At 45.5% G+C, this 27,735-nt stretch overlaps 1 protein-coding gene across 1 annotated transcript in view; it reads left to right on the top strand.

Moving 5' to 3' along the window:
* TMEM132D (transmembrane protein 132D) overlaps positions 1 to 27,735 on the top strand; it is a 186,321-nt gene that overhangs the window by 32,457 nt on the left and 126,129 nt on the right. The window contains exon 2 of the mRNA XM_038152288.1: positions 11,983 to 12,871. Within this exon, the coding sequence (XP_038008216.1) occupies positions 11,983 to 12,871 (889 nt within the window). The remainder of the gene's footprint in view (positions 1 to 11,982; positions 12,872 to 27,735) is intronic.

Here is a 27,735-nt window from a genome sequence, read left to right as displayed (position 1 = left end):
CCTGTTCTAGGAACAGACCCCATGGTGCTCCACAGAGCAAACGCTGCTCTTCTCAGACAGTGGGACAGCAGCAGCCCTCTCCCGGGGCAAATCTGAGCTGTTCCCCTCCCTGGCTCAGAAGGGCTTCATTCAGCCCGGGCTGCAGGTGCCCACGGAGCAGGAAGGCAGCAGGGCACCAGGGGCTCCTGGCACAGGGCAGCTCTGCTCCAGCTGAGGCTGCGGTTCCCCAGGTGCCAGCAGGTTTTCAGGGGAGCAGCAGGCAGGAGAACGCTGCTAAAAGCACAGCAGTACTGCGGGGTTACTCACTGACTGCAGCCTGCCCTGCACCAACGAGGAGACGGAAGGGAGCCCGTCCTGCTGGGCAAGGACAGCACAGAGCCCTCCCTGGAGCACCCCTCTGTAACCTCATTGCAGGACAAGGAGACAGAAGGGGGCTTGTCCTGCTGGAGCACAGATCCCTCCCTGGAGGGCTTACACCCTCTGTAACTCATCAGCACTCACAGGTAGTGCTCCTGCGTGCCCTTCATCTGAGGAACCTCCTCACTGGAAAGCTCCTCCTGTTTCTGTCCCTTATGATGGGGCTCTTCACCTGGTAGGAGTGCTTCCTCCCAAGGTTTTGCCAGTGAATCTACTCTGGCTTCCTTCTGCAGGTGGAGTAGTCGGGCACCGAAATTCCTTCCCATGTGTGGAGCTCCTCACTTTCAGTGACTGTGGGATCACTAATGCTCTGCTCCTTGCTATTTGTACAGTTTAAAGCGCTCAAGTCTTAAATTTTATATGTGGCACCTCTGTGAACCATATGTAATTTGGCAGAACACTTTTAATATGTCATTTTAATGCTTTTGCTTTCCTTCACTTTCAGTGGTTTGTCTTGGTTGATTTATTCCTGGGTATTTCCTAAAGTGCCAGGCAGTAAACGTCTGTACATTCTGTGATTTGTTTAAGTTAAACCATTTTTCAGGGACTGAGAAAGGGGTCTGAAGTACTTTCAGACTGTGTGCATGGATATGTAAAGAAGCTTATCTTAATTTGTAAAACAAGCGATAGTAATGTAAATTAGATTAAGTAATCAGTACTTTTCTGTTTGGTCTTAATTATAGATTTGTTTTCTTCCAAATACACGTTTAATCCTTCTTTTTGTTATGTAAGAAAACAACAGTTGGTAGTGATTTGTGGATTATGATAACTAGGCATAGAAATATTTGCTCAACTGTTTATTCCATTTATCCAGTGATTTGATTTTATCCAGCTAGGAGAGCGAGAGGTAGCTGGTGTGTTCAGGAACAGCCATTCACAGGGAAGCAGTGTCAAGCTTTAAAGGAACTCCCTTTATTATGAATGTACTAAATTAAAAAAAAATTAAAAATGCAGTAGTTCTTACACATGCCAGTGTAGTAGAAAGGCTGTGCATTAAAATGGAGATGCAGAATAGCTTTCCTGAGAAAGGAGTAATCAAAAAGTAAGATGCAACTTGAGAAGACAGGTTGGTGGCTTTGAATTTTTTCTTTTCAATTTTTAAAGGGTAATATTGTTCTTTCCTATGTCTTTATTAGGGGTTTTCCTTTGCTTTTGTAGTGCTGGGGTGCTGAAATATTTCACTTTGCGTTGACTGAGAGAATTGTTTTTAGGTTTTGATTAGCTGAGCTCGGCAGCTGAAAAATCAGTTATTCACACAGACTGAGAGCAGAATATATGAAAGTGCAGCAGCAGTTGTGTAAATTAACCCTGCTGAACAAAATGCAGTGGCCAGGGCAGGTTCTGAGTGGAACTGAAATGGGGCAATGCCTTTCTGCTGGGCTGCTCTTGCACACAAATCCCACCATCTGCCCTGCCCCACCTGGCAGACGCTGCACTTTATTCTGGAGACATTCAATTAGAGAACTTCAGCTTTTCATCTGTTATTTACAAGCAGTGAGGTGAAGCATCAGTCAATTACACAATTGTAGAATCAATTTGGTGCAGACTTGATATACACAATATGTGTGCTTGTAGCAGGATTTGCACTCAGCGGCACACAAACATTGACAGGAAATCTGAATCGAACTGTTTCAGGTGTGCACGTGGGTTCACACATGCAAATACTCTGAGCCCTTGGTGAGGATAATTGGCTGGAATGTGTGCAGAACCAGGCTTTAAGAGCTGCTGTGACAGGGACTAATGCAAGTGTGAGGACCTGCTTGACAGAAAGTGTATTTGTAATTTGTTTTAAATGTACTGTAATTGTTTCTGAGCTTTCCATTGTGTGTTTGCCACCACTGCTTCTGCAATCTCCTGTTGAAAGCTGCTCAGTGGGACTAGAACGCAAAACCATTCGTGTCCAAGGAGCAGGGATTCTAAGTATCCAAGCTAATTGCAGGGTAGGGGAAAATAACCTGAGCTCTCAGTGGCTCTTGTGCAGCTCCCCTGCTGTCCCTATTGCTGCTGAATATCGAACATCCTCCACACTCTCCAGGAGGAGCTGTCCTGCAATTGAATCACCAGAGCAGGCAGCTCCATGCAGGGGCATCCTCTCGGGGGGAATCCTGACTGTGACACCCAGCTGAGCATTCCAGTTGCTGGTCAGCCTTCAAGAAAACAATGTATTCAGCTGAGGTGGGCTTTCATGTGACCTTTAGAATCCGTGAGGGGATGTGAAACTGGCTCCAAGCTGACAGAACAAACTCCCAGAGAAGTGCTGAGGAAAGCACTGGAGCCTCCTTCAGGCAGAATCTCTTTTTTAGGTGTTTATGGAGTGTTGAACGCTGCAGCAAATCCATCAGAACCGGCTCATCTAGAGAGCGCTTTGAAATAGCTCTGAGAGCACGAAGGTGGTTTGAAAAGGTACAGTCATTCTTGGAATGAGGATTTGCATAAGCAAAGAACTCTCCCCAGATTGAGTTAAATGAGTAGTGGATAAGTTTGGGGCTCGTGCCCTTTGGAGTTTGCTGGGACAGTGAAACAAAACATTATGGGATTGTAAAATGATAATTCAATCCTCTTGACTCTCCTCTCTGTTACACTTTTGAGACCTTTGAGAGAGGAGCACACTGGTTTATTTCCCAAGCAAGAAAAGAGATTTTAAAGATAGAGGAACATGCCAGAATAAGACTGAAAAACTGCCTGATTAATTATTCTGATGTTAGGTGCCTTTTTTTACGGCAAATTCAATTTCTGAGAGACCTCAGCTCCTCCCTTAGTTGACCAGAAGATGAAAAGGCTGGGGAATGTCAGGTTACCTTGCAGCACAGGAAACCTTCTGGGAACGATGGAGAGCCGGTGATTCAGGGGCTGGAAGAACGTGTCAGGAAGGCTCTTACTCATCTCCCTTACTGAGTGTAGCCTTTGTGTTTGGGGAGGTGCTGAGCTCTCTCCATGGCTGCTGACAGACTTGGAACTGCAGGTGCTGTTTCAGAGCAGCTTTGCAGGGCAGGAATGAAGGCTTTGTTTCCCAAATCCCCTGAGCAGGAGCAGCCTGTGGGTTGAGGATGCTGCATTCCCAGGTGTGTGGAGTGTCTGTCCCAGAGGTCACAGAGAAGGACACAGATACCCAGGTGCCAGTGAGCTCTGCCTGTGTCCCCTGCTGCCAAAATCAGATCAGCCTTGTCCCTGTTGGGATGTGTGTATGTATCTTCTCTGGTGCCCTCCAATTTCCAGACTCCTCGGGTACTAAAGGTACCTGAACAGGTACCCATGCCTATCTTCAGCTCTTTCTGAGAGCACACTCAAGTATTTTTAAGCTGCACTTTCTTTATTGAATGTAAAATGTGTGACAGTAATGTATTTAATGAAATATTGCTGGGTTTATTGAAATTCCTGGAAATTTACTGCATATACCAGCACTATGGTGTTATTTAAATAGGACTTTAAGAGATTTTCTTAATTTTGTCTTGTTAGTGAATGTAGCCATTGAAGATCAATATTGTAATTGTTGGTTGTACAAATTCAGTATTAGGCACAGAGCCTGCAGCAAGATGTAGAGTCATGATATGGATTAATAAAATTAAAATGAATTTAAAAAAACCCCATACTCTGAAGAGGAAGAATGCTCAGCCAGCAGCCACAAACACTCTGTGCTGCAGTTCCCAGAGCAGGGGGGTTGGCTTAGGGTGCTCAGACATGGGTGTCTTAGGAAAGGTCAGCTCAGGACCTGCTCTGTTCCTTCTGCTGACTCGAGTCTTCGTGTGATGCTTAGAATTCTCTTTTCCTGCCATCAGTAATGGCCTGGTAGCAGAACTGCAGCCTCTGCACAGCCCTGGGATCCCTGCACAACATGAGGAGGGGATTTTGCAGACACATGAGGCACAATTGTGATTGTCTGAAGAGAGTCTGATGAACAGTGTAAGGCTGTTCCTGCCAGTCCTGCATTTCTGTGTCTGTCATGAGGAATTGGACAGTTGATGTTGGATTCCTGGCACTCTGCACTCTGTGTTACTCAGCCTTTTCTTTCTGTGGGTTCCCAAACATAAGCACATTAATAAGCCATGTTTAAGTCAAGATATTCTTGGCAAGTATTTCAGCTTTCTAATTTTGTTGGGGGTGTTTTTTGCTTGTGTGTTTGACTATGTTTTGTTCTTTACATCTTTGAGATCTTCATTTATTGCTTTCTCTGGAAGCAGATCTGTAAGCGAGGAGGGGGCAGGGCAGAAGTGGAGGCACAGTGTTGGTGCTGAAAGCCTCAGGCATTTCAGTCTGTTGGACACAGCAGCTCTCCTCTCTGTGCTTTTGCTGTTGGAGTTCTTGAGCCTGAAGTGGCTCTCTCCTGTTGCTGTGCCTGTTCCGTTGCGCTCTGCTCTCCTGGCCTGTCCATGCCTGCCCCAGAGCGCGGGCGCCGCTGTGTGCCAGCAGCGGGAGGCAGCGGGCAGAGCTCCGTGCCTGCTGGGGCAGTGGCACACGGGAGCCGTGGTGGCTCTCGCCCGGCTGGCACCTCCCCACGGTCACCTGCAGCTGGTGGCCTGGGGACAGCCCTCTGTGCTCACTGGGGCCCTGTGCCTGGACTGTCAGAGTCCTGTCCTCTGCCGCTCTTTCCCTATCCCCCAGCGCTTACTGTGGCTGTGAGTTTGGTTTATTTATTCTTTGCTCTTTTTTTTCTGATTATTCTCACTGTAAACTTTGTGGTGCCCGTCACTGCTTTGCCCTTTCATGTTCAGGTGACATCATTTTGTGAAACAGTGACATATCCTTTTATCTAAATACTTTTCTCTGTAATTATTACTTTGCTGCCTTTTCAGGTGGGAGCTTGCCTTTGTTATATGATCTTTCTCTGATCATTTTTGAATCACTTGGTAATATAAAGGTGTATGTGTTCCTCGGAGGCCCTTTTATTTAAATTATTTCTTTATCTGTCTGTCAGTGTGAATAATAAAACACCTTCAGGATTGCTCATCTCTCTCCTAATGAATGATCAGGTGTCATGTGTTCTAATATCAATGATTAATTTACAAAAGTTTATTCAAACTTCAGTAAAATGCGATATTCAAAGAAAATATTGTGTCATCAGAGCTCAGTGCTGTTGTCAAAAAGCCTTTGCGTGCCTGTTGCTCGGGCCCATGGAGGCAGCTGGGCTGCAGCGTGTGTCTGTCAGGGAGCCCTGCCCAGCCCTGAGCTGGGGACCAGAGGTGCAGCGAGTGTGGGACGCCCTGCTCCTGGGGCTGTGCCCAGCAGCTTCTGCGCCTGGGGGGCACTGCCCGCTCTCACTGCACGCGTGCAGGCTGCAGCCCTTTGGGTGCTGAGATTGAACGTGCAGGACGGCCATTTAGGGCAGCCCCGAGGAGTTCCTGATGGTCCTGTGATAAATTCATGGTGGCTTTGGTTTATTGCCCTGCCTTGGAAGCATCTGAGGGGCTCGTGCTGGGACTTAGGATTGTTTCTGTGCTGCTGGTCCTTCTCTGGTGGAGCAGGAGCTCCTTTTGCAGAAAGCCTTCTGAATGTTTGTAACAGTGGCTCAGATGTGCTTTGCTGGGCAGGCTGTGATGTGCCCCCCTGTGAAGGCCTCTGTTTAAACACATCAATAACTGACTTGTCATTCTGATCAGGCAGATCCTCATGAAGTTTAAGCATCTTTGACTAAGAGTACTTCCTTCTCTGCCTGACTCAACACTGACAAATTCTTGGTTTCTCACTGCAGTAGCGATGCTTGATAGTTTTCACAAAAAGAATGGTTTGAAAATGTGCACTCCTTTTAGAAGTGATGGTACAGGTGATTTGTCTGCATCTTTGTGAAGTTCAATTTGCTTTATTCAGCATCTGCTATGGTTAAGTGTATGTTTCACTCTTTAAAATACTCTAACTTGTTGAAAGTTCTTACGAGAAATGAGGAGTCACCTTTTCACCGAGAAGCTTTTCAGTGTGGTCTGCAGCCTTGACATCCAAATCGTCTTTCCCTGACTTTCTAAAAATGTCTGCAGAGAGGTGCAGAACTGGAATGAGAGTTGGAGTAGCTGGGGGAAGAGGGAGAAGTTGGCAGGTTGGGAACAGCATTGCTCTTGGAGAAGAATAATAATTTCCCAAGGATGAAACAGTCACAGGGAATGTTATAAAGTGAAGCAGGCAGAACAGTCTGAAATGCTAATAAGGAGAGGGCTTAAAAAGAAATTGGTGATTTTGGGCCTTGAAGCCATTTTTCTTTTTAATTTGTTACAGATAAATGCGTGACTCTTGGGTTGCAGGGTTCTATTTTTGCTTCCCTCTTTGTGACACATCGATTTGGCCTTATCACTGCTCTCTGGGTACTTGCCCTTTAGAATGCTGCTGGTTCCCAAAAGCAGGAGGTTTTTTTGGAAACTGCTCTTCAGTGGTGCCACAGCACAGGGAGGGAAGATCAGGGTTCTTGCTGCAGATAGGCTGGATTCTTTGGTTTCTGATTATGCTGATTTTCCTCTTCCAAGCAAGTAGGTGAAGAGTAATGGGAAATCAGTGCTCCAGTGTGAACAGTGACAGTTACTTGCTAGTGATCAATTGCTGTTTCAGCCTTGTGTTGCACAGCTGTGTAGGGAATATTGGGGTTTGGAGACTTTTAAATACAATCGTGCCTTCATAAGGAAAGGCTCCTTTGGAAGAACACGTTCACGTGCAGGGTGGAAGCACCCTCGGGCTGATGCTGGGGGCAGGGGGTGACCCTCAGGCTGTGTCTGTGCTGGAGGTGGGATGGCTCAGCTTCCTCACCTGCCTGTGACAGGAGGGTGGGGTGGTTTGGTGGAGGTTGGTTTTTGTGCATTTCTTGTGGGTTTGTTTTTTTTTTATTTTTTATGGCAAAGTAGTGGAAGTCTACAGGAAAATCGGACTGGCTTAGTCCTCAGCCTCCCCTCACTTCTTGCCACTGTGTCACAAAGCTGCTGGCAGTAAAGCAAAGCAAGGCTTAATCCAAAATTGAAAAGTGCACTGCTGATGGTGCTGAGGAAGCTGAAGCTGCCACAAGGCTGGCAAAAGAAGGAAGAGGGGGAATCGTCTTTGGGAAGCTCCAGTTTGGCTTCTTCATGTTTAAGGGCTGTGGAGGATGCTGGAACCTGAGGAAGGAACAGGATAAGCAGCCTACAAACCCTTCAGGATGGGAGTGATCCTCCTGAGATCTTCACGAGCACAGTCTGAACCCTGTGTGCCTGCTGTGACACAGGGGCAGAGCAGATCATCCCTCTGGTTAAAAACTGGCTGAGCTGCTCCTGGGGAAGGGTCTCTGTTTATAGCATGGCTTTAAAATGCCTCCCTTTTGAGCATTAACAGATTCAGCCACTTAACTAGGTTAAAGCTGAAATATCTTAATTTTTTAGAAGTGAGCATGAAGTTCCATTGGAGCAGACATCTCCCACGACATTACTTTCCAGAGCTGAAAATGTATCATGCTAGCAGATTATTTTTTTCTAGATACTTTTGCTGAAATGATTTCATTTCATAGCAAACCTAGAAGAGCAGAAGTGTTCAAAAGATTCAAGGAGAGCAGCTGAAATGAACTAAAAAGGTAAAATTCTTGGCCTTGCTGAAAAGAGCCACTTATCTCAATCCCCAAGATACAGCAACAAATTCCATCTATTGCATTGCCAGCCTGAGCCTGCAGCTGGGGAGGCAATTTCCCTAAGAAGTTGTTCCCTTCAATCTACAAGAAAAAGACAATTTACTTTTTTTTTAACAGTAGCATTATATAATTGATTGGAAGAGTTTTATATCTCATGAATGCTGGATGATTGTGGATTGAACTGTTTCAAAAATAAAGTAACTGTGAGGGCTGAAATCCCAAGGATCTGGCAATACAGAAGGGAGTTAGTGGGCTGGCAGATTCCTTCAATTTTCTGAAGCCACGGTCAATAACTGCAGCAGAACTGAGCCGTGAGGAGTGGTTTGTCACTGGCTGAAAGCTGCTGGTCCATGACTGGAGAGAGATGGGAGGTTTTTAGCCAGGGTGCAAAATGAGTGTGTTCATGAGGAAGGCAGGATGAGTGAAAGGTGAGTGCAGCAGGTGACACAGGAGGTGCTGAGGGTTTGTGCACGAGCTTCGGCTGTGCAGGAGCAGACCCAAGGTGCTTTCAAATCCTGGCCTACAATCCCATCGATGGCAAGTATTTTTAAACTGTATCAGCCAGAGGAAGGTTTACTAAGAAGAGAGGAAAGAAAACCATCCTATGGCAATGTCTCAGGTGGCCACGGGCTGAGATGCTCACGACTCCTGGGCAGGAGGGGTCAGGCAGCCACTGTGGCAAGGGCTCGAGATGGGGTCGCTCCTGGCTAAGCATGGCATCAGCCTCAGGCTTGGCTGGCTTCCTCCACACTGCTGGGCATCCTCTCCTGAAGGCAGAGTGCTGGCTCTGCTGCTGCCAAGGTCTCCATGTGGAGACGTTTCCAGACACAGTGGTACAGGAAAGGTCAATTGCAGTTCTTCAATTTGGTTGTTTTTTGTCCTGGTGCTGTTTCCTTAAGAGCGCTTCAGTTCCCCATCCTTTGTTTTGTTTGATGTACTGAGAGTGAGAGTCACTGAAGAGTCACTGTGTCACTCTTGACTTAACATTCAGGTGGGTTATTCCAGTGGATCTTAGATTATGATGGTACAGATGGAATGTAATATTTAGGATAGATTATATAATTTAAATCTTTAAAACACTACTTTTCTGCTGAGTCTCACTCAATAACAAACAAAATGGTAATCTTCTGCAATTCTGCCTTTGTAAAAACATGCATAATTTTTACAAAAATAGTCATGGTTGTAAATAAGGATGCTGATAGTTGTTTTTGTTTTTAATTTCCTATCCTTCTGAATCCTTAATAAACTTTCACGGTCAAAATCCAGATGGTGCAGCAGAGCTCAGTGTTGTTTTTGAGACTTTTTTTTGTTTGTGCTGATTATAACTCTCCCCAGATAAAAGTTTAAAATTGTTTGGATTTTTGGCCTTTGGCTGTTTAGAAAGCTGCTGTCAGCTTCCAGCACAAACCAGTTCAAATTCAGTGTACATTCACAGCTGGTGCTGGGGGAAGGGCGCTTGGAGGGGACGGGTTTGCCACTGCCCAGCAGTGTAAAGCCAGTGCTCCTTATTCCAGCTGTGAGGTTGGTTCCTATTTTTGTAGGAAATTCACCTTCTCTTCTTTTATTCTTCCCCGTTTGTGTTGCTCTCCTATTCTGAAGAGTCACTGATTTATGAAATCTGAGGAGCATTGTCCTGTGGGAATGGGGAATGCACAGAAAAAGTTTTTAATCCCTCAGATAATTAAGCACTAAAATAAAGGATTAAAAAATTATGAGGCGAAACACTCTGTTAATTTTAATATAAAAATAATGTACTTTTCCCTGTGGAACACAAGGGAGGGAGCTGCAATCAAAATAAGGGGAATAAAAAATTGAATACTTGCAGTTTTTTTCCTCTCCATGTTGCTTCTTTGATGCCTTGCTGTGCTTTGCCAAGATGTTGGGAGGAGAATGAAAGGAGTGTGGAATTTATAAATGGGCCGTTGGATGGGGAAGGATGCTGGGGGCTGGATGAGCTGAGGAGCAGAGCTCCAGCCCTGCAGCTCACTACCCCAAAGCCATCAGGGCTGGCAGGAATCTGCTGGAGAATTATCTAGAAAAAGGTCTTGAAAAACCTCACTTGCTCTCAGTCAGTATCTAGAGGAAGACTAAGGCTAAAATGAAGGTGGTTTTGTGTGTAAAAAAGCTGCAGTTCACTCTTTATTAAAAGTGATCTTTATAGCAGATCTCGGATGAATTTGCCTCCTCTGGGCCATCACAGGCTTTCAGTGCTCTTGCAGTCTGCAGGCTCAGCTGTTGGTGTGTGCTGGGGCCACTTTCCTGGTCCTTCAGATGGGTTTTATTTCCAGGTCTGTGGGGTTTGAGTGGACCTTAATGAAACTTTGCAATGAAAGGTTTTATTGTAGTTGTTTATTGGAATTCTTCTTTTTCAAGATGTAGAGAAGGATTTTGTGAAGCTCTGAAACCCTTGTGTAATCCTTTCTTCCTGGCCTCTTCCATTCTGAGATTGGTTCCTTCTGAGTGATGCCCACCCTTATCTAGGGTTGGTTTCTTTTGGTTTGTTGCTGGCTTTTGGGTGATTTTGTGGTTTATCTTTTAAGAAGCCAGATAGTTTTGCTTTTACATCTAGAAAGTCTTTTACTCTTTTTTTTTTTCTTTTTAAACTTCAGTTTGTTTTGCATTGTGTTAGGGGCTGGAGACCCTAACCAAAATCACAGCCTTGGCATTTTAGGTGCTGCTCCTACATAAATAATAAGTTGGTTGTGTTTGCAGTCTACAGACAAAGACTAAGGGGAAAGAAACAGAATTACCCTTTATTTTTTGGACAGCAGCCCAGGAAAAGTGGCTTGTCTGAGCTTGGACAAAGCGGGCTGCAGTACCTAAACGGAAGATTCCTGGTTGGGAGTAAGTGGCATCAGTGCAGGCCACCACAGTACTTGTGAGCAAATAAATATTTAGGTCAGATGCTGAACAAAAAAAAAAAGACTACTGAAGCATTTGTGAATTAGAGCTTGAGAAACTGGGTTGTCTCTGGATGCCTTTGTCCCCTTTCTGAATAAGGGTAAGGATTTGAATTTGCTGTGGGGGAAAAAAAAGGTAATTTATTTCATAATTAGGGTAGAGGATATGAGCACAAAGGCCAGCTGTTCAATCAGAAAAAGTGACACTGTATTTGCATCTGTATTTTTAAAGTTTCTGTATTCTTTGGGACTGCCAGTTCCTAGAAAGGATGCAGAGCTTGCCTGCCTCAGGTAATTGCTGGCTGCCAGAGTTAACATAGGTGCCCTGCAGTGGGAGAGGCTCAGGGCCATTGGAAATGTTTTTTGTGTGCAGTGATGTACAGCCTCCAGATAATGCGGCTGGATGAGGGGACAGGGGAGAGTTAGGCAACAATGAATCCTGATGGTGATTTACAGAAAAACCCTTTATTCATGTATGCAGTGAAATAGAAGGGACTGTAAATTGGATGCCAATACAAGTCCCTTTGAAATCCTCCCAGAGTGATGTAAAGGAGCTGTTGTGTAAATGGCTGTTGTGCCAAATATTTTTAAAGGGAAATTCAGCCTTGTGCAGGAAGCCATTTGGAGTCCGTGTATTGCTTGAAGAGTGCTGAGAAGGTTGAAGTGAACTCTGGGCAGTCCATTTGCAGCATTTGATGTGAAATCATTGCACTGGATTCCTGCACAGGTGGAGCTTGCTGTAATGATCAGATGTCTCAGATGTGCCTGCGCAGTGATCTGGGGCTGCAGGTGCTGACTGGGTCATTTTGTCTCTGATGATAAATGCTCATTGCAGTGCAGATGTGACCTTTGGCACACGTAAACCTCCACAAGCTACTACTTTTGATCTGGCTGTCGTGCAGAATGTATCATACAGCATTGTTTTCCCAGCTGATTAGATAAATGATTGTGAGCCTAGGCCACTCTGCATGGACTGGTGGGGTTTGTTGTCACCAATCCCAGCTGCAGCGCTGTCCAGCCCCTCAGTAAAGTCAGTGAGGTTATATCGCAGTGTGACCTGAAGATCTGATCTTTTAAACTCTCCTTTCCTCCCAACAGTGACTGACAGTCGAGGGATCCTGGAGAGCATACAGAGGTTTTCTTTGCTGCCCACTTACTTGCCGGTGACCTATCGTATCCACAATGCCGATGTTTCCTTCTTTCTTAAGGAAGCCAACCAGGATATTATGAGGAACTCCAGCTTGCAGTCCCGGGTGGAATCCTTTCTCATCTACAAATCCAAGAGTCCGCCCGTGCTGAACGCCAGCTATGGACCTTTTTCCATTGAACAACCAGTGCCCCAGGACTTAATGCTGTCCTCAAATCCCTTTGGATCTACTAACAAGTTCTCCTTTAACTGGAAGCTGCAGGCCTACATCATGAGCACCAAGATCTACCTGAGCAAGCCCAGGGTGCAGGTGCTGTTCTACATCGTGGGCAGGGACTGGGACGAGTACAGCCCCGCGGAGCGGCTGCCCTGCCTGCGCGTGTTCGCCTTCCGCGAGACGCGCGAGGTGCGCGGCAGCTGCCGCCTGCGGGGGGACCTGGGGCTCTGCGTGGCGCAGCTGGAGCTGCTGCCCGGCTGGTTCAACCCCCCCACCGTGGTGGCTGGCCGTAAGAAACAGTTGGAGAGGTCTGAAGGGAGCCCCGTGGAGCTCTACTACTCCATCCAAGCAGGGGATGAGAGAGGGGAGTGCGCCAAGGAGGACGTCAGGAAAAGCAACGGGATCCGGTCAGGGCGCAATGACATCGATGAGTCGGGACCTCCCCTGCAGAGGATTGGAAGTGTTTTCCTTTACCAGACACATGCTGCCCCTTCTTTAACTGAAATGAGACTGGATAGTAATATTGTCATCCAGTATGCACCAAAGGCTGTCAAGCAAGGAGACATTCTGACTTTCCTTGTGTCTGTTGCTAAAAACTCGACAGAAGATCGGTTCACACTGAGGTAAGGCTCGTTGTGTTTCTTTGGTACCTTACTTTCTGTTTCTCTGCTCTTGGAAGTCCCTTTCTCTGTGTAAATGGCCTAAGAGTCCATCGATTGCTGCTCTCCATTACTCATGTTGCTCAGTCTGGTACTGTATGAATTGTCAGATGTATCTCGTGGAGTGAGAGGCCTTTTCCTGAAATTGTCCTTTGAGGAATGCTTACAAAAATCGAAATGGTAGAGCTGGGACATATCTATGTACTAAGAGGAGATAACATCTAAATTCTTGAGAGCTGGAGTTTGCAGTTCTTCTAATCTCTCACTGGACTCATGTTGAGATTAATGAAGCTTAAATCCACAGAGTTATTTACAGGAAATGAGCGAGAATTGGGCATTTAGGTAGGATTCACATGTTTCAGCATCTCTCCCCAGCTTGTCGTGAGCTCTGTTCTGTATTACAGCATGTTTGAGGTTCCTAAAGATTATTGATCCACCAAAAGAATTTCTGAAAGTGAGGCACTGCCCCGGGGGTGGTGGTTGGTGTTTGGATGTGACATCAAGTGCCACAGTGGTTCACCTCATTCTGTCCAAGCCCTGAGCTGTTCCAGGGGCAGCTCCCTGTAACACCAGTATAATCCAAGCCAGACCAGCAAGGACTGGGCTGGGGCACAGAGCAGGTGTGTGTGCCTGCCAGGGGGACTGTCCAGCTGTCTCTTCTTTCCAGCTTGCCCCTGTGTTCAGCACTGGGTTGTGGGGCTGATGTGTGGGAAGTCCATGTCTGCAGAGAATTCCAGTTTTCATTCCTTACCAATGGCTCATGCCACTCTTCCTGAGTGAAGGTCAGTGTCACACTCTGCCTTCTGGGGGTGAGACTGATTTGTCTCAGGTGTTTGTCCTAGAAATGGTGGGCGTTGCCAAAGCTTCCAGAAGGTTCCTCTAAAAGAGCAGGTGCATCCCAGGAGGCAGCAGTGAACTCCCCTCTTGCACAAATGCCACAGGCTGGGAACTGCATTCATACACAGCTGTGCTGAGCACCAGAGACATTTTGGAGCTGCCACCTAAGAAATCTTGGGAGGAAACTCCTTTCTGTGGTGATGGCACATCTCCCATTCCAGAGAGAAAATGGGGCCAGGTTGGAAATGGAGCATTCAAGGGCTCACACGTCTGCCTTGGCTGGAGTAAGGAGTAACTCTGGTTTGGCACCCCTGGCCTCAGTACTAAGAGCTCACCCCAGTAACTTTTTTTCCCCTCCCCTTCCCCCAGGGAGATTTGTGGGGGATTTCTGGGGGAAGTTATTTGCCCTAAAATCAGGACATTTTCCTTTTGCAAGTGTGATGTATCAGCTGAATAACCACAGCACTTGGTTGCTGATTCAAGGGCAATTTTTCCTCTGGTGGAGAACAAGCACATCTCCTCACCAGATCAGCTGCTCATCTTCTGAGTCCATCTAAGATTTAAATTGTTTCCTGAGAACTGATTTCAGGCCAGACAATCCCAGTTCCTCATAGCAAGTGTTCAGGGATGACTTTGTGTTTATTCTCTGTACTAATGACTTAATCACATCAGCAGACATGACATCTTCTGCTACATTTGAAGACAGGTTTAAATATAAACATTGAAAACAATTAAGGAAAAAAGTGTTTGTTTGCACTGTAAATGTAGAGTCTTGGAGATCTCACTTCAAAGCATCTCTATTTCCATGAGCTGTAATCCATTAAAAGTGGAGCTGGTTACAACCATGATAATTGTTACATATGGGTTTATAAAATTTTCAAAAACCTTGCTTTGTTTAAATTAGGATGAAAATGCAGCACCTGAACTTTTTAAGGAATACTTCTAAAATGAATTTTCTGGAACAAAAAGGAAAAGATGTGTTTGAATTGTAGCTTTTTATTCAGAGATCTAAGGTAGCATAAAACAAAAAATAAGCTAAAAATAGGGAGTGAATATCAGTTCAAAATGAAAAGTGTGGCATTCTTGTCTTAAAAACAGCACTGTGGTGTTACCTTTTAAAAGCAAACTTTTGTTAACTTGCTGTTGCTTTCTTGAGTCTCGATTTCTCTTGACCTGCTTTTCTGAGAGCACCTGGCTTTCAGACTGTTGCAGTGTCAGGAGGTACAATATTGTTGAATTAGGGAGCCCTTCCTCTCTTGGATCTGGTTACAGCAGCACTAAGGGGTTTTTGGTTGGGCTTTTTTGATCAGAATTGTGATTTCTGTGTCTGTCCCCCCCCCATGGCACGTTCTCCATCTGTCTGGTCTCGTTCTGATCTTCCTCTGATAGAGGAAGAGATCTTTTCCCCCCTCCTCCAATGTGACTCTTTATGAGAAAAATTGTATTAATTTTTATTTCAAACCAGTCCATTATTTTTCAAAGTTCTGCCTTGAGTGGCAGCAAGATTTGGAACTATATTCCTGACGTGAGGCCAAGGGCTGCTGGCAAAATGCTTTTACCATTGCTTTTGCTCCAGTGGACTGGAAACTATGGCTTGAACAGATGGAAAATATAGGATATGCAGGTCAAAAATGAAGAAACAGACATGCAAAGCAGCCAAAAGTAAAAAATTACTCATCACTGCTGAGTATTTTCTGTTTCAGAACTATTGTGCCTAGAGTAAACCCTGTCCCCTTTCTAATGGGAAATTGTCTTCAAGGGGAGCCTTCTAGAAACTTCTGACTATTAAAAGATTTAGGGAAAGGTACCCTTGGTTTTTATCTTGTGCTGTTCTGCACAAGGCAAGATTTAGAGGCGTGAACGTGGAACTGATGGACTGTTTTTAATTTTGGGAAAGAGTTGGCCCATAAGAGCCAAGGCCTCGGTTTTGTTTTTTAATGAGCTCAGGAAATTAAAAATATTTGTCTTGACTCCGTATGAGTGTGAGAGATAGAGGAGAGGAAGGAGATAAAATATAGAGGATGGGTAAAGATGGAATATTGCAGTAGCTTGAAAGCTCCAGCTGGGCCTCAGGAAACAGAGGGTTTCTCAGCTTCATTCAACACTTGCTTCCCCCTTCTCACCTTCTTTTCCCGTGCTGCTGGCCAGGGAGGGCTGAAGGCTCTTCTTCCTTCCCATCACTGGTGCTGAAAGTTTCCTGATGTTCATAGAAAGTATTCCAGCCTGTCTTGTTTTGCTGTTTTCCTGCAGTTTCACGGTACAGGTATTGGAAACTGAAGTGGGATCTTTGTTTGAAGTGTCTTTGAGAAAGGAAAACATGAAGCATAATTTCATGTCAGTCCTTCCAAATGCTCTCAGCAATTACAGCTCCAAAGCTGTGGTGTAACACAGCTCCAGCTCCTGTTTGCAGCCAGCCCCAGTTCCTGCTGGGCTGACTCTGTGCTGTCCCACAGCATGCCAGAGTTCCCAAAGCCAGGAGCAGGACGTTGCTGAATGCACACTGTAAATGCAGTTCTTTGCTAATTAGCTTTTTTTGTTTTCTGGGCCTAATAAACATTACCTTCTGTTTTGTTTTAAAGTCAACAGGATTGATACTTTCTGCTTGCAACCTTTTAAATTTGTTTTCCTATTTCTGGAGATGAATCAGCAAAGAAATTAGAGAGCTAGAATTGCCTTAAGCTACTTAGCGTTAGGCCTGGATGCATTCGTGAGTGGAAAAAACCAGCAGCTTCTTTTCTTTTTACAGTTACTCAATTTCTAATTATCCTTCATGAATCCTCTGTGAGGGAATGATGGAAGGTTGAAATGGAAACTTGTATACCTCCAATACTGGAGAAGAGGGTTTTTTATAAACTATCAGTGCTGTTTCTGCATTTGTAAACCCGAGCTGGGGGTTGGACATCTGTAGGTACCAGTTTTACCAACTACTGGGAAGCTTTGTGGCTTCCCTCTGGTATTTTTAATGATGACAACTGCGGGAATACAGGGACTGGTGTGGAATTGTGGTGGTGAGTAAGCAGTGCTTATTGAGAATTGGGAAGATTTTCCCCAAAAGGCCCAAAGAGTTTGTTACATGGGCTTCTTACTCTGTTTTATCTAACAGTCAATCGACAATAATCCAGCAAACATGAAAAGGGCTGCATAAATACATGAGGGGAGCAGAGTCCAGATCATTAGCACTCAATTTACACAGCAAGAAAATTTGAACGAGACTGGCATTTTATCAAATAGCTTGTGTGTTCTTCTAGTGCTGGGCTAAATCAAATCTTATTCTTCGTGCTGAGCTGAATCACATTTAAATAGCAGAAACAAGTGATCAGGAAGGTTACCAGCCACATAAAACTGAGATGGGCTTTTCTCTAGCCTTAGCTGATGTGGCTATTTCATGGTACCCCAGCCCTGAACTCGTACCTCCTCTACCAGACTGAAAAGAAACCTATTGTACATTTTTTACTCCTTCCATAGCTCTGGTTCTGGCACTTAAAACATCCTCTTCCACATTCTGGTTTAAACAGCTTCTAAAATCTTCTCATAACTGAATTTTCTCCCTCTCTTCTAGCTATGAGATAAAAGGAATTAAAAAACCCAAACAAAACCTACATTATCTCTTCTTTTGATATGCATCCTCTCATTTCAGCCTTTTCACTGCACAGTCAGGATGTAAAAATGAATTGAGGTAGCAGGAGTTGGACACTGTGACCTAAGAAGAAGAGAGTCCTGTGTCTTTTTGGTGTTTTGTGGTAATAACTGGTCATTTCTTTATTGTTTTGTGGAAATGACTGTTCTTTCCCATCACGAGCTGCTCCAGAGGTGTTTCTGCAGCAGGGCTGGGTGGAATCACCCCTCTGCTGCTGCCTGGGAGAGGCTTCTCCAGCAGGCTCCCAGGGTTTCTGGTGTGTTCAGCACACTGTGCAAGTAGGAATTAACTTTCATAGCCTGTTGATGAGCTAGTCAAGCAAATATAATTTTTTTCCATCTTCTGGATGGCAAAATAGCTTTCCTGCACTGCTAAGTGACTTGCTAATGGCCCAAAATTGTCAGTGGCACTGTGGAGACAAGTGCTTAAGAACTATTGACTTCTAGGGCACTCTATTACCTCCTGTTGGACTTGTGGATTATATGAAGAAGAAAATAGTTCCTTCTGTCAAAATTATTCCAGTTAACATCCTCTGCCTTGAGAATCAACTCACATTGCCTGAGCAGGTGTCAGAAAACAGATCCAGCCAAGCATTACCCCATGAGTGGCCTCTGCAGCCCTCTGGTATTTCAGGTTTGTTGCACTCAAGGCCCGTTGTCCTCCTGCCAGCCCCGTCCCAGCGCCTGGCTCGGCGTGGCTGGAGCAGCAGTGCCTCGGAGCTGTGTGACAGCGTGGGTGCTCTGCTGGCAGACTCTGGGGGACAGGGGTGGCTGCCTGCCCCGGGGCTCACTGGCCCAGGCAGGCTGCACAGGTGTGTTCTGCTTGTCCTGCTGAGGGACTCTGTCTGCCTCCTCTCCTGATCGCTTGGAGACTACGAACATCAGGGAGCTCTGTGCCACTGCAGCTGCTCTGTTCGGGACTGCACCGCTGCCTTGCTGATCTAGCGCTTCAGCATTCCTGTTCTGCTGCACTCTGGAGACACTGGGAGATTTGGCTGGGGAAAACCAGCTCTCCAATAGGACTCATTAATTTGGAGAGCTGAAGAACATTAGCAGAAATCAACTGAACGTGGTTGTAGCTGGGAAATACAGGTTTGGGTTGTTTTGGTGGTGGTTTGTTTAGAAAAGGGGAGGTTTGGGGTACTATGAATCCCCCAGTTTATGGAACAGATGTCAGAAGTGTTGTTTTCACCCCCCAGAGCTGCTCAGTTCTCAGTGCAGAACACATGAGCAGCTCCTCTGTATCCGAAATGAACCAATATGAGAGGGGCTGTCAGGGCTGTGCTGGTACAGGCGAGACAGATGGAGAGGGTGATTGGCACTGACAGGGTGTGAGTGCCAGGCTGCGCGTGCTGCTCCTGCCATCCATCTCACTTTGGGAGATGTCACGCCCTGGGATGTGCTCAGGTGCCACTGCTCAAGGGCAGGGACTGCAGGTGTGTGAGCACAGGTCAGGGGCACCGAGGCTCTGCTGGGCACACACGTGGGACCCGTGCAGGGATTTCTTTGTTCATCAGCACTGGGCATTACACACCCAGGACATGATCAACATTTCCATTCCAGCTCCTTGCACTTCCCTAGTTACTGCTGACAGGCTTGGGAGCTCTGTTTTTATCTGTATTTTGGTGTCTGAATATGTAAAATGTTCTTGTAAAACTTTGGGTCAAAGAACTCTTCCTCTAATATTCTGGTAAAACATGAAATCTCATCCAGGGTAAGGATTTTTCTATTTCCAAAGTACTTCTAAAAATAAAGGCTAAGTGTGTTGAGAAATAAGACATTTCATGGGAGGGAAAGTAATCTTTGATTTGAAATGATTGGAAAAGTTTGACTTTTCAAATGTTGCTTTCACAGTTTTTAAGGGTAGCATTTATATAGGATGAGCACACTCGTATGAAATGCATCAGGCAATCTCAAAGTGCATTTTTGATCACAATAAAATTGAACATTAGTTTCCTCCTGCTAATGGCACATCTGAGCCCTTTCAGATTTAAGGTTATTACTTGAACAGGTCTGACAGATCCTTGTAACATCTTGTAACGCCGTGGTAATGAATTGGCTTGTCACTTTATCAGATGTCAGGCTGCACAGCATCAGGCACTTTGCAGCAGGTTCCTCTCTCCTGCCGGTCCCTCCTGGAGCCCTGAGCAGGTTTCACAGAGCACAGTGTCCCAAAGCCTGTGTGAGCCCTGTCCCCTGCTCTGCCCCTCTGTCCTGGGGGTGCTGCACTGGCGTTTCCCAGCGCTCTGCAGTGTGTTTGCTGTTTCTCTGTTCCAGGCTGCTGCATCCACACCCCGTGCCATGGCACGGAATTCCCCTGGGAATGGAGCGAGGGGAGCTGCTGGTGCAGAATCAGTGTTTGTGCTGGTTGATCTCTTCAACCCCATCACAAAGAATCCCGATAGTAATAGCCCGGGGTGGATAGTTCAGTGCACAAAATAATTGATGTGTATTATAGTAGATAGAATCTGATCTAAATCTCTAACAACTTTAAATGGTGCAACCAAGCCCTGGCTGTCAGTGCAGAAGTTTTGCCTTTGGGATGTTGGAGCTGGGCATCGGTGGCCAGACCGGTGGGCCCTGGACACTGAGTGCAGACCGGGGATATCCTTAGGAGCTTCAGCTCTGAAGCCCAGCATTAGTGATGCTTCTCTGTGTAATGCATTCAGTAGCACTGCGTGCAGGTGCAGCTTGTGTTCAGGGTTGGGGGAAGGAGGCACATTTGGAGCCTGTGTCCCAGCCTGAGTACTGTTTTGTTTGATGAGTGAAGATTGCATTCTCCTGTTCTCCAGGAAGAAAGGGGATTTCTCCCATGTCCTGGGGAGGACAGCACCGTGGGTTTGTGCCAGGCTGGCTGTGCTGGGCAGGAACCTCAGCCTCTGAGTGCCGTGTTGGGCTGTGCTGACATGAGAGAATTGAGCTCACAAAATCTGATGTGGCCACTTCAGGGCTCTCTGATCTCTCTAGCAATTGGCTGGAGTAGCAGGACAGACATCTGCTCTGAAGTAATGCAGGGACCCTGCATTTTCCTACTTATTTTTAATTGTGGTCTGCCCGTTCATTCCCCAGCTGTGCCTGCTGGAACTCTGGTACATAGTGCTTTGTAAAGGCTTATCAACAAAAAGATATATCTTCATAAATCCTGGGATCTAATGCCTAAAAGCTCTGAAGGGTTTGGGTTTAAGGATTGTCATCTTTTTGAGGAATTGCCTATTGCAAGTATTCATTACTCAAGCTAACAGATACTGAAAATGGCTTTAAATCACCTGCTGGGTTTTCCTTGCTTCTTTGCTTCATATATTGTTTTATTTCAGGCATAGGATTTCCTGCATCTAGGTCCTGAACTTTTAGAGTTCATCTATGAAGGCTTTTTTTCCTCTGCAGCTAGAAATGATAATTGACTTTGATTTATCAAATAAAAATAAATTAATTCTATGTTGAGACACCCTTTCTAAACCATGTCAGTGCTCCAGATCTAGCAGAGACAGTAATTACTCTGCCAATCTGTCACTTGGAGCAATCTGTAAACAGTGAAAGAAAAACCTCAGTCATCACCAGCTGAAGCCATTGCTGGTGGACAGATTTGACCGCAGGAGGGGAAAGGCAATTTTGGGTGTTCCCACTGTTGTTCAGAGAGGTGTTCAAATGAACAGGGAGGGCCTGAAGGGGCTGGGCTGCGGCCCAGTGCGAGTTCTGGCACTATTTTTGATTAGTTTTCAAAATGTTCAAAAAGCTTTCAAAAACCAGGTTTTTTGTGACCATACAGATGTTCAGCCCTCACTGAAACTTGATAAGAAAAACCAAGCCCTATGACTTGACACCTCTGCAGTGACTGGGGCCCTACTTTGGGACATGCAGGGTCCTGTCCAGGTTGGCAAGTTCCAGGAATTTACTGCAAGTTTCCCAACGTCTCTTAATAATGAAGGAATGGTGAGAATTTCCTTTATTTTGTTACTCTAGGTTCTTGACCCGTTTGTTAGAGGGAATATATTATTAGCTAAAAATTCCCAAAGTGAGATACCTGCAGAGAAAAGCTCTATGCATGGATTTGAGGTCTTGTAATAATTAGGTGGATAAAACAATTTGGAATGCCTGAAAAATCTCATCATTTAGCTAGAGATGTTTAGGCTTTCTTAACCACCCAGAGTTGGTGATACTTTTCAGCTGTGAAGGAAGATAGGAAGTGCTTGGCTGTGCACTTTTTGGAAAATAGACTTCAAATCTCAGTTTGGGAAGGTTTTAAAATAGTAAGCTGCTCACCACGGGCTTGTGAGCGGCTGAACTCAGACCTAACTGAATAAATAAGGTGGCTGCAGGGAAAGGACTGAAAGAGAAAAAGGAGGAGGGAAGAAAGAAGGGCATTCCCCAAGATAAATTAACATCTGTGAAATAAGACACTTCTAAATGTATGCTAATGGCCTAAATGTTTCCATATTCAATTAAGTAATAAGTCCCGGGTTGGCAATATCCTCCCAAAACATTCATTTACCGGGAGAAGGCTCCGCTGGGACAGCAGAGGCACCATAATGAACTGGTGTGGGCAGTAAGACATGATAATGCCTGCTTCAGAGGGAATTACTGCTTTCATAATGCAATTTACAACAAGAATTTACTTGTTAGAAGAGTTTTTTCCCTCTTCATTATGACAGTGTAATTATGACTCCAGTGGCTCAGGATAATTTTGAGAGGCATGAGTTACCAAAGCTTTTGTACTGAGTGTTCTCAGGCACTTTGAACACAGGACCAAGGGCAGCTCTCTGCAAATAACCATCTCATGGAGGTTCTCACAGGACAGCAGCCTGCTTGCAGCTATCTCATCCTCCTTCCCTGGGCCCCACCTCCAATGGACTTCACGTGGTTTTCTTTCTTGCTGTGTATTAATTTATCAGTTTGATTTAAAATATCAGCCCAGTTCAACACTACTGGGCTCTGGTACTTACAGGTGTTGATTTACAGATGTTGATGCACCTGTAGGGAACAGCCAGTGTCACCTGCAAGGCTGGCCTGAGTGTGTAGCACTGTCTGTGCTGGAGGCTGCTTGTCACTGAGCGTAGCCCTGGCTGCTGTGAGCAGCCTGAATATTCCATCACCACTTGTTCTGAACAAGGGGCTCAGTCCCTCTGGAATTTCGTTTAGCATTACATGTAGATGTGTGCAGGATGCTTCCAGGGCCTGCTCAAAGCCACAACAATTTATTAAGTTATTGTGTAGCTGACAGTCTTTCACTTCAGCCTCTGAACTTGGATGAGTGCATTTGAGCATGGAAATAATCCTTGATGTTCTGTGCCCCCTCTGGTTGTGTTCAGGTTTTTGTCTGTGTTTCCAGACCAGCCAGGCACTATTGGAATAACTGCTCTGAATAGACTCAATGTTTGTTTGTTTTTCTTCCTCCATTGTCTTAGGAAAAGCTTGTAAGGGTGGCACTTGGCAGAGATTGCTCTGGCCTTGTCAGACAGAAACTGGCTGTAATGTGCTTTTTTCATTTCTCTGAGAGGCACCGAGAGATTGACTGTACATTTGTTACTTAAGACAGTATTGGCAAAATCTTTTTCAATTATGGCAGACTTCTCATCTTCACAGTGTGGCAGATGTGGCTTTTTCTGGAAGCTGAGCTGGATGTGCTGGAGCTGGAAAGATGGCTCAGCTGAAACAAAGCTCTCTGCTCTGGTGAGGCATTTATTGCAGCCTGAAATGAACATCTCCAGAGGGATGCGAGTCCTTCATGCATCACTGTCTCTGTCTGGGGGTGACTGCCATCTCCCTGAACAGGGACAGGCTTCAGGAAGCCATTCACATCACAGCTCCTCACTGAGGGGAGTTTGTTCCCATGGCTGGCTGCAGCACCGCACCAAAGTCAGGGACCAGTAACTCTGAAACCCTGCCAGGGACATCTCCTGATGGCTCTGGGCTTTCACCTGGAAAAAAACCCAAACCAAACAAACTGCATGTATGAAGTGTAGAATTCATGCATAGAGGTGCTGGCAAGAAATCTCAGCCGTCAGAGATGGTGTTCTTTGGAGAACTGTATGAACGTGCTGCTGAATGTGCCAGGAAGCTTTGGAAAAACTAGAAACTATCAATATGTGGCTACCTGATGATTTGTGTTCCTTAAATCTGAGTAAATGCTAAGGCAGAAAAAGTAGGTGAAAAGGACTTTTGCACTTATAAGATTGATTTTTATCTTTAGGTTTCATAGTGTTTTACAAAAAATCGGAGTGCATTTTGTAGTCAGGTGAGCTGAAGCAAGAGGTGAGGCTGAATTGCTCAATGTTCAGGAGAGTTGATAATTTCCCTTCAGTGCTGCCAGGATGCCTCACATCCTTGCTGTATCAAACACCCTGCCAGGTTGTAAAGATGGGTCAGGCAATACAGGGGAACAGCAAGGAATTTTTTCTCCTTTTGTGATTTAATAGACTCTTCTGCTCTGTTTGCCCTCTGAGAGAGCCAATAGATTTAATACCCAATTTCTCTCATCTGCTATCAGAATGCAAATGTGATGGCAGATGAATATACTTTCAAGAATGCTTAACCTAATGGGCATGTAAAGCCTGGTAATTACCAGTTGTTTGTCTCCTCGAGTATAATGGTTTCAGTAATCGGCAGTACCACACACTGGGATCTTGGCGTGGGCCAGGGCCAGATTCCAGTGCAGCTTCTCCTGCTCTTCCAGTGGAAACAAACAAAAAATGCAACGTCCTCATTGCATTTGCTCCATTTTCAGTACCCTGTGAGTACCAACTGGAATACCAGGTTAATAATCCAAATTTAGCATTTAATCCAGCTTTGTGCCTGGGGGTGAGGGCAGTCTGAGAGGTGTCAAAGTCCTCCCTGGCTTTGGCAGCAAGAAGCCAGGGGCACCGGTTGGGTCGGAGCCTTGGCGCTGCAGCGGTGTCCCGGGGACGGGCACAGTGTCAGCCCGGGCAGGGAGCGCCTCTGGCTCTCCCCCGGTGCTGCAGGGCAGCTGCGAGCTGGCTGGGCTGCTCTGCCGTGCACAGGGAGTCATTTCCTCCAACAGGAGCTGCAAAGTCTAATTGAGCCCGTAAATGTAACTCCCCCGTCCCTCTTAAAAGTTAGGTGCAGTAATCATGGATTTTTCAACTGAGCAATGTAAAGTTGAAAATGAGCTGCAAAATGTGTTTAAAAAGCTCTATTTTCTAAGTGATTAGCTCTCACTGAATCTGTGTGGCAGCATGTGATCAGTTACAAACCCAGCTCTATTAGAGTACTCTTATTTATGACTGACCAATATAGACTCAGCTGTCATCACTTCACTCTTACAATCTGTTTTCTAAATAAAATCACAACTTAACCATATGCTTGACAGAATTATGTAGCAGCTTTAGTGTGTTTATTTTGCACTCTGCTGTATACATCAGTCCACACTCGGTTTGAAAGTCTGTTCTTTATTGCTGTTGTAAACTCAGCCGGGCCATTCATGCCCCGTGGGCATTCAGAGAGCAGGCATTCAGTCAGATTTGTCCAATGATGCTGCAGAGGAGGCAGCTTTCAAAATCCTTGAGAGGTGCATTGCCCTTCCTTCACAACTATTATTGTCTAAAGGGTTGAGATTTAGAGAGAATTGCTTGATATTCCTTTCTCTTTTTTCCCTCTCTTATTGGCAATCAATATTTCTTACAGCATGAATCAGGAGCAAGCTGGTCAGATGTTAGGCTTCTCTTTGGTTTGGCCCGCATAAAAACAGGCTGGGTCCCTGTGCCACAATCGTTTAATCTGTGGAGAATGTTATCAGCTGATTGGGGCAATTAAATCCTGGCCAGCTGCCCTACAGAGCTCAGCAAGCCACCGGTAAATCTTTGTGGTTCCTGGGGAAAGGTGGGCTTGAAATCAAAAACCAGACATAAACAGAGAGAGAAGACAAATGTATCTATTTCAATCCCAATAAATTGGACTTTGGTGCCTGTCAGAATTGCTCTGTATTCCTTTGGAGCTGAAAACTGCAGCTATTAAGCCAAAAGGCGTGATTGCCTGAAATCCTAATCTAGACTCGGGGAGAGGGAAATGGTGCTGCAGCCAGGTAGAAAGTGATCCTCGTGGTGTGCCAGTCACCCCGCACACCTTGCAAACGGAGCGTTAGGGGAGAGCAGCTGCACCCAGCCGGATCCGCTGGGCTTGGCAGCGAGTGCGTGCGGTTTGGACCGGGGCCTGGGGTGTTCAGTTTCTCTCTGCTTCGTGGCTGATGCTCTCAGAGTGTGTTCCAGCCCCTCCTGGCTTTGCAGCCCGACCCAGTTAGTTACGGTGCTGCATTCTCTCGCGTTGAGGAGCTGCTGGAATTGGGTTATGGGGAAGGTGAATCTCGGGTGGAGACTGCAGAGCTGGGCGTGGGATTCACACGGGGACTCTGTGGTGTTCAGTGCTTTCAGTGAAAGGGCCGCCAGCTGATTGCTCTGCTTGGCACAGCCACAGTTTGTAGGCAGTGAGGAACTGGATGCGCAGGCTTTTCTTCAGTACATCAATACATCTTTTTAAAATGAGAAATATTTTCAAATATTTCAACATCATTTAGAAAAATGTATGAACGTATACCCTGCTGTTTGACAGACACAGCTTGGAAAATGTTATTGACTATAGCACTCTTCTTCAGAATTAGTCTGCAGTATAAACCTCAACAACAAATCAGCCTAAGTGGAGCCTGGGTTTATCAAATAGATCACAGCAGCACAAATAAATACCATACCAGAGATCCTTGGAATCCCCAAAACCTTCTACTGCAGCAGAATTAAATGAGTCGCATAGCTGTTGTGTTCTGATATTAATACGTGGTGGCTTTGAAGCACAACTCAAGTCTAGAGGAGTTCTGCTTAGTGATAGAGAATTTAAAATTAGGTTTATAAAGGGAAAGATTAATTTGGTGAAGTGACAATAATTTCAGAATAACAAAATGCTTATCCATAATAGGGAGTGCCATCTCCTCTCTGTTCCTTTGTGTACAATGAGAACACCCTGCTTTTTATCTTATGTAAATGATGAACCACCTTGCACTGTCAGAAGTTGTACTTATCTTTACTAAGTGCTAATTAGTAACTACATGGCAGAGTCCCATTTTTAATGATCTGGAAACAATGCAGCTGGGCTTGGACTGTAGTGTTAGAACAGGTTCTGTTCTTGGCTGTGCCAACTGCAGACAGCCCAGGCAATCCTGCAGAGAATACAAAGCCCCAGGAGCTCCTGTGGCTCGGGAGAGACAGGTCTGCCTGGGAGAAGGAACTGCAGCAGGGACAGGGACAGGTCTGTGTGTGGCCGGTGAGCTCAGGCAAAGCCAGTCACAGCACACAGCTTTTGTTTTGTTGAGACAGTTTTGGGGAGCTGTAGTCTCAGAATCACAGAATTTCTAGGTTGGAAGAGACCTTTAAGATCATCGAGTCCAAGCCATGTTCTAGCACCTCAACCAGATCACGGCACCCAGTGCCACATCCAGTCTGTTTTTAAACACATCCAGGGAGGGTGACTCCACCACCTCCCCGGGCAGATGGTTCCAGTATTTGACCACTCTTTCTGTGAAAAACTTCCTCCTTAAAGAAGGTGGCTTCTCTTAAGAAAGCTAACAGGTGTGGTGCCTTTCAGGGTTTAAAAATACAGGGTGTCTTCTGTTTCCATGGGAAATTTATAAGATCAATCATAAACCATTGGTTTTGAGAAGATTTGTTAAATTGTTCAGAAGTTTTATGAAAACAAAGTACGTTCTGGAGTAATATGGCTTGTTTTGAGATCTGTTATGGATGCTGAAAGTGTTCCCAACCTTGAATAAATCATTTCACATATTTTTAACTACCTGTCTAGGAATCCTGAACTGAGAAATAGACATAATACATAATTTATTGTGCAGACCAGGAGCAAATATGTATATTACGCCCTTTGATTTCCAAACACATCTTGCTGAGCAAAGCCACGTGGTTTAAAACAGCTTTGCAATATTCCCCAGTGTCTCAAAATCAACTTGTGTGCGATGAAGCTGAGCTGTCCTGAGTGCCATCCAGGGGCAGTTCCCAGCTCCAGCAGTGGCAGCTCTGCAATCCAGCGCTCTCCAGTTCTGTTGTGCCAGTCCTGGAGCTGAGTTTGGGAGCTGCTGCTTTCACATCAGCTCACAGACGTTTGAAGAAGCTCCATTTGTGTCAATGGCAACAGCCAAGATTTCTGATAGCAATTCTGAGTAAGCCAGAAAGAAATCAAGGAACTTCTCAGTCCATTAATTATAAATAAATGTCTTTATTGGCTGGATGCTGAGAGGAAAAGACCAGGAAGGAGACAAATGATGATCAAGGAGTGGAGATAGAATGGGGAGCTCTTCAGGGACAGAAATGAGAATGAGGCTTGCTAATTTCTGGCCAGGGACAAAC

Source organism: Motacilla alba, chromosome 15 (genome assembly GCF_015832195.1).
Source record: "Motacilla alba alba isolate MOTALB_02 chromosome 15, Motacilla_alba_V1.0_pri, whole genome shotgun sequence".
NCBI classification, from domain to species: Eukaryota; Metazoa; Chordata; class Aves; order Passeriformes; family Motacillidae; genus Motacilla; species Motacilla alba.
The sequence above is the reverse complement of the archived record's forward strand: the minus strand, read 5'-3'. Positions and strand labels throughout refer to the sequence as shown.